At 37.0% G+C, this 7,265-nt stretch overlaps 1 protein-coding gene across 1 annotated transcript; it reads right to left on the bottom strand.

Moving 5' to 3' along the window:
• Nucleotides 1–553: 553 nt before the first annotated feature.
• Nucleotides 554–7,022, bottom strand: LOC111368882 (phosphoenolpyruvate carboxylase). Its single transcript, XM_022990370.1, has 11 exons — nucleotides 6,888–7,022; nucleotides 6,408–6,642; nucleotides 5,574–5,965; nucleotides 5,329–5,413; nucleotides 3,801–4,023; nucleotides 3,464–3,567; nucleotides 3,270–3,357; nucleotides 2,993–3,147; nucleotides 1,634–2,632; nucleotides 1,136–1,522; nucleotides 554–1,055 (listed from the first exon to the last, which is right to left on the bottom strand). Exons 2-11 carry the CDS (start codon nucleotides 6,573–6,575, stop codon nucleotides 762–764), a joined length of 2,895 nt encoding a protein of 964 aa, XP_022846138.1. The 5' UTR covers nucleotides 6,576–6,642; nucleotides 6,888–7,022; the 3' UTR covers nucleotides 554–761.
• Between the last annotated feature and the right edge of the window lie 243 nt (nucleotides 7,023–7,265).

Genomic DNA, 7,265 nt, shown 5'->3' with positions numbered 1-7,265 from the left:
TTGGGCTGAATTAATTAGCAAATTTATTTAGGAATAAAATAAAATAATTTAGCTTATTTAAAATAAATAAATTGAAAAATTAAGAAAATTCGATTTTTATTCGATTTTTCGATTATTGGTCTAGAATCAAGAATCGAACCAAATTCGTCAATTCTTGATTCAGATACTCGTTCGGGACCTTCGGGTGTTTCACTTAAGGAGAATCGTACGGCTTGAGAGTTTTGTCCAGTCCTAAAAGAGAGAGTGAAGTTGGATGTTTTCTAATTTCTATCGCGTCCACTCCTTTGCTGCAGGGTTGAAAAGAAAATTAGCGACCATGGTAATAACACAATTTCCAGATGGAATTTTGTCAATGCCACGAGAAGAAATGGCGAAAGAAATAGAGAAATACGAACTACTGCAATACCTGTTTGTTTTCCAGTGCTTCGCTATGTTTTCAGAGGAGGGGATAATCTGGGTTTGCTTGAATGCTAAATACAACCAATAGGAGAGTGAATTTTGTGAGTATTTACATAATAAATCCGCATATTTTCTTCTGATGGGGATGCACTTATTCCTGGTGTTAATCAAGCTACTTTTTCTGCCCATTCACTTCAGTCTGTTTATAGTTTGAACGCATAATCAACAGTTATCAACATTTTAAACATATTACAAACTTTACAGAGCATGACTTCAAGTAACGTTTAACGATCTTTTCCCACCTTGGGATACAAAAGTCTCTGTCTTCCTCTTGGAAAAAGATAAGACGAACAGAGATAAATTTAACCAGTATTCTGCATACCAGCAGCTATACCCTTCATGGTCAAGATGAGAGTGTCCTCCAAGCCAGGGGCATATTCACTTGTAGGGTTCAGCGTTACCAGTTCGGCTGCTCGTTTTGACTCCATATACTCCTTGGAAATGTGAGGCCTCAACTTCACATGGTAGTTTGGATCACGAATTCTCTTCAGAGTATAAGCCTGGCTCACGTTCAAGGTTGTGATGTAGGAATCACGTAAACGAAGTCTTTGCTTCAAATAAGGGTCTCCTTCGAGCAGATCTTTATGACCAGCAATCTACAAGATGTAGAAATGAATTTAAAAAACTAATCGACGTACAATCATATAAATGCCTTTATATGGACGCAATCAACTACCTGGAGTAAAAGACTCTTCGTTCCCTCATAGTTGGCCCTCAAATGCTCGCCAAATGCCCACAAATCCTCCGAAACTAGGAGTTTGTCGTACAAAGCAGCAATACGAGGGTTTCCTTTAGCAAACACCATCTCGATTAAATCAATGGTGACTCTAAAGAAAGGCCACTGGTTATACATGTCCTGCAACATGCGGAGGTTCTTGATGTCCTTATCCATGGCATATTTGAATGCTGCTCCAAAGCCAAGCCACACAGGGAGATGAAATCTAGTTTGTGTCCAAGCAAAGATCCATGGAATAGCTCTGAGCGATTCAATGCCTCCACTGGGTTTCCGTTTTGAAGGACGGCTGCCAATGTTCATCCGGCCATACTCTAATTCTGGCGTAGCCTAAAATAATGAATGAAAAGATGCAGGTCATTTAAACCTATATGCATAACTATAATATCTATTATCACTTAAGCAGAACCAACATGATACACCACTGCTGTAGTTACTTACAAGGCGGAAATACTCGACAAAACGGGGTTCTTTGAAGACAATCGAACGGTACTCTTCTGTGGAAACAACAGCAATTTCGTCCAAAAGTGCACGCCACTCTGGTTTTGGGGAGATAGGAGGATGCATTCCATGTTCCAGTGTAGCAGCAGTGAAACGTTGAAGTGTTCTGAAACACAAGTGCTCCTCTCCAAATGATTGCTCAATGACTTCTCCCTGGACCGTAACACGGAGAGAACCATGTATAGTATCTGGTGGTTGAGACAATATAGCAAGGTGGGTGGGCCCTCCTCCTCTTCCAACTGTTCCACCTCGACCATGGAACATAGTCAGCTTCACGCCATATTTCTTAGCAACTTTGACAAGCTCCTCTTGAGCCTTGTACATTTCCCAGGCTGCTGAAAGCCGACCAGCATCTTTCCCAGAGTCTGAGTACCCTATCATGACTTCTTGCTTACCGTTAATTCGACTTTTGTACCAATCAATCGAAAAAAGGCGTGCAACAGCAGCAGGAGCAGCCTCTAAATCAGCTAGTTTCTCAAAAAGTGGAACAACTCTTAAGGGGTTCTTCACGTGGCATTCACGCTGCAGAAGTTCGACTGCTAGCACATCAGATGGTGCAGTGGCCATAGAGATGATGTATGCTCCAAAACAATCTTCTGGGAGTTCTGCTAACACGTGAAATGTATCCAAAACATCAGTTATTTCTTCAGTTTTTGGAATATCAGGTCCAAATAGGGGACGCTTTCCACTGAGTTCAGACAGGAGCCATTCCTGCCTACGTTCTTCTGACCAATCTCGATATGAACCAATTTCCAAGTGTTGGGTAATTGCGTTGAGAACATCAGTGTGCCTGTCTGATTCTTGTCTTATATCAAGTTTCACAAGTGAGAGCCCAAAGGTGGAAACTTGCCTTAGAAAATCCAGAAGGCTCCCATCAGCTATCGGCCGGTCCCCACAAGCACAAAGAGATCTATAGCAGAGTTCAAGTGGTTCCAAGAACTGCACAAAATATTAAACCAATTTAACACCATCTATTGGAAAATACGACTTTAAAAAATATATTTTGTGAAACTTACGTACTTTTTTTAAGAGAACTGCATAAGAATGATAATTTTAATCAAATTAACAAAGATAAAAATCCCACAAATAGGTATATTAAAATACTAGCATGTCCACACACATTCAGCAGAAGAAGAGAAAGCCGAAAGGTCCCATATACATTTTCTTTTATACTTGAGAGAATGATTTTAACTTTTATTTCTCAAAGACAACTTACAAAGAAGTTTTATTACAGAATTCCACGAAGAGTGCACTTGTACATGCACATTATTACGAAAAATGACAAAAGTGGGAGGTTACCTGCTCAACATTGGTGTAAGTTGCCTCCTCTGGAATGTCAGATAGTCCATGAGCTAATAAATAACGAGAACGCTCACGTGTCTCATAGAGTTTATCCCGCACATCACCAAGAATAACACGATAAGGCTCATTGACTGGAATTTGTTTCCAAAATTCTGCATGAAAGGACAGGTCATGTTCTTACTTTTGACAGATAGAGAGTTCTAGATTCGCCTCCATAGAGTAAGAGGAAAACAGAAGTAAATGCTAAACAACATGTACACAATTTGGACGTTACCTATGTAGTGTTTTGAATCTCTCTTTGAGGATCTATGGAGTTCATTTGCTCGAGCACGGAGCTCATCACTGCACCTCCACATAGATAACTGGAAAAAAATAGTGGTGTTAGGACAAAAATAATCGCAAGGCTAACATGAACTAAAATGAAGATACAAGTAACTTAGATAAGTAAATGGAGTTGCAAACAAATACCTCAAACATGAGATCCTCTATCTGGGAATAATACAAGTTAGCAGCCATCATTCTAGCCAATAAGCAAACATCCCTGGTGACCTCAGGAGTTACCATTGGATTTCCTGCATTTCATTACGCAAATCTAAGCATTAAACCAAGGAGGGTACACATCCTTCAGGAATAATGGAAAATGTTAATCCATTCTAATGCTAGAATATAGTAAAAAATATCAAACCACCAAAATTATGAAAGAAACAGTTTATGGCAATGATGAAGATATACTTAAACATATACTGGTATATGCCTGCATCTGCATAATAAATAATATTAAAATAAGTTTCGAAAGTAATTATACCATCACGGTCACCACCCATCCAAGAAGAGAATTGAATTAGAGGGGCATTGTAAGGAACTCGTTCATTGATCCCAATATTCTTAAGTGCTGTATCAACACGCCGCAAAAACTTCGGAACACCCTTCCAGATTGTTTCATGAAAGTAGCTCATTCCTGCTCTCATTTCATCTTGCGGAGTAGGAGGAGTCCTCCGGATCTCATCAGTGCGGAAAGCAGCTTGAATCTGCAACCAAATAAAAGAACAAAAAGGATACAATCTAAGAACGCTGTTTTCTTAGAACATTTCAAAAATAAAATTCATATTTATGCTTGAAAAATTAATGACAATTTTAAATTTGTCGAAAAGGAATATGTTATGCAAGGTAAGTATGAATATATGAATAGGAAAGTAAGAATTGAAATCTTGAAGTTTATAGAAGGCAGGTCTGAACAGAATGGAAAATAAGAAACTGAAAATTTGAACTTTCAATATAGAAATACATTGATGGAAAAAATTATGTTTGTGTTCCACCTACCATCTTCCACTCTGCCTAGGCTTCACATACGAAGTTAAATTTTAGATGGTTGCACTAGGAAAATGAGACGAGAGGGAAACAAGAAATATGGCATGTGCAATTAAGAAAGCAATTTTGTCAAATACTAGTTTTACAATAAAGACAAGAAACAAAAAATAAATACATGTAGAACCATATATTATTTTGTAGAAACCCACAACATCCGTAATCATTTTTCTAAAATTGAAATGTACAAATTCTACACAAAGACTTCTCAAATCAATAGGTTTGACTGAAAATACCTGAATAATTTGCCCTTAAAATTTAAATAATAGTACTTCCAGACGAAAGATGAAAATGCTTATGATCGACTTGCGTATGTAGAAATTTCCGAAAAATATAATAAGTGAAATTTTCCATGTTAAGATGAAAAAGACAACCACGCAGTTGTTCCTCATCCAACAAGACACCAGAAGGCATATTACTTTTCATGATGTTTTACTTATCATTATTTTTTTCAGTCTTTCCATCCTTTCAAGGAGTTAATATTACAGTGATGCAGATTTTATTTTTTTTTTATATAACATATGCTAAAAGCTTTGGAGTGTTCATGCCGTAGATCACCATGCAAATACCACATCCTAAACTTGGGAGTGCATTTGAGATCATAATATTGTTAAATTTCACAAGGATGGGGGTTGAATAATGATAATCTGAGATCATATATTCATTATTGCCTTATTTTTTCTGATGACGTAATTTTTCTTAATTCTCCACCCCACAATGAATTTCCTTATTTTGTTTCATGCTAGAGAGATCCTTTCAAACTATATCCTAGGGATATATTGCCAATTCTCCAACCCATTGATGGTTTCTGGAAAGCAAGAGCTCCAATTCCATATCCATATAAATTAAGTGCAAAACAAAGGAAAATCTTTGTTTGACTGAAGATATTTGAAGAGTTCAAGAATACATGTAGGCATATGCGTCTAATAATAACAAAGAAAAATGCATTAACACTGATAATATATTACCTCTCTCTGTAAGGACTCATCAAGCTCCTGCTTATCATCAGGTGTAATATCTTTGGCATACAACTGGGCCAAGCAATCCCGGATCCTAGAAAATGAGTCGGGACATGAGAAAGAAAAGAAGTTAAAAGCGAGCAGATAAAAGCAACTTCATTAGTCAAATAACAAAAAAAGATGAAGAAAAAAATCATTGTGCGGTGCTCTTCTAGAACATGTAATCCAATAGGCATAATGGCTAGAGAACAAACCTCCCATGCTTTTGTAGTAATGATCTTCGGACAGATTGAGTAGGATGAGCAGTAAAGACAAGATCCACGGTTTGATTTTTCAAAGCATCAAAAATTTCTTGTGGGGACTTCTTTAGATCAACCACAAGTCTCTTGAGAGTTTCTTCAATGTCAGATTCAGTTGTTGCAGAACTCTCATCAGTATAATCCCCTTTTTTCTTTTTATTTCGTCGGCGATGAGCAATTTGAACCTTCTCAGCCAAGTTGGCCAAGTTAAGCATGTGAGAAAAAGCTTTTGCAACAACAATTGAATCCCCTGGATCCAAACTTGTCAATACATTTCCGAGCTCTTCCAACTTTTTGGGGTCGTTCTTGCCTTCATACTCTGCAGAAAGCTCGTAACATTCTTGTACCTACAATAACGGAAAAGAAGTCACTCTCTAAGCTGATCGAGGAACTCTTAATAGACAACAAATCACCTGCTGAAATCAAAGAATCATCCAAGAGACAGACTTTAACTTACCAGTGAAATTGTGCAAAAGCATAAATATTCCAACCCAAACCATTCCTAACATAAATATTCAATCTTTGATAGGACAGACAACTTCTTCGGGTATTTGTTAAAATTCAGAGGAACAATTTTGGTGCCCCCAAAAACCAAAATTCAATGACTCATAACACTTGAGATTACAGAAATGGTTCTTAAATATGAACATCACAAAATAGCCAGTATATCTATCAATGAAACGAACCAACGGATAAATAAATCACGCAGTCGACCTCAAATTTGTTGAGAACGAAAGGGTCATCACCCAATATCAATCTAAAATAGACAATAAATACATCAATACATACTGTTTCCTTGAGACCCTCCCCATGCAAATCCTGAAGAATATCAAGAAACCGATCCAAAAGCAGGGCATCATACTCAACAAGCTTGTCATCTTCAGACACTTTACCAGGCACCAATTGCCTCAATTGGGCATCAATTGATGCCATCTTCTCTACATTCCTATTCGCCATTAATCTGAAACTCTCTCCGTAGACGTGAATTCTCAATTCAAAAGGGGACTCCAATTAACAAAATACCCTGAAAATCACGGATTTGAATGAATCACAGTTACATAACAGCTTTTGATCATGACCCATAAAAGTAGGATCGAAGCAAACCTATATGATTAGCCGATCGAAGAAAAGTAAATAAAAAAGCAGCTCGTGCAAATGAAAAGAAATTCAAATCGATAACTTTTTTTTTTTTTCATTTTCTCTGTTTTTTTGTTAAAGATCCATAAATTAAAGTTGACAATTATTGTTCATCATGGATTCATGGAATACCCGAATCAACGCCAGTGAGATTCTTGGAGAAGAAGCGGACCTAGAAAAAAAAGAAAAGAAAAGTGAGCTGTGTGTTTGCGAGAGAGAGAGGGAGAGAAAACAGAGACGCAATCCAAGGACTCTGCACAATGGCTGTATATATAGATGAAGCATAAAAATTGACGTAGGATAATTGATTAATTTTAGTACAAATCAATTACAATTATTAGTCCTATGAATTTAGTATTTCCGGAAATTTTTCTCTCAAAACTCATGATACATGGCAGCACATGTATCGAACCAATGAAAAATTGTCATGTATTCCTCTATAAAAATTCTGTTCATAGCATAACTGTTTATCATTTAGGTGTGTTTGATTACATCAATTTTTTATGAAAA

Source organism: Olea europaea, chromosome 19 (genome assembly GCF_002742605.1).
Source record: "Olea europaea var. sylvestris chromosome 19, O_europaea_v1, whole genome shotgun sequence".
Classification (NCBI taxonomy): domain Eukaryota; kingdom Viridiplantae; phylum Streptophyta; class Magnoliopsida; order Lamiales; family Oleaceae; genus Olea; species Olea europaea.
This window is presented reverse-complemented; position numbering and strand designations above follow the sequence as displayed.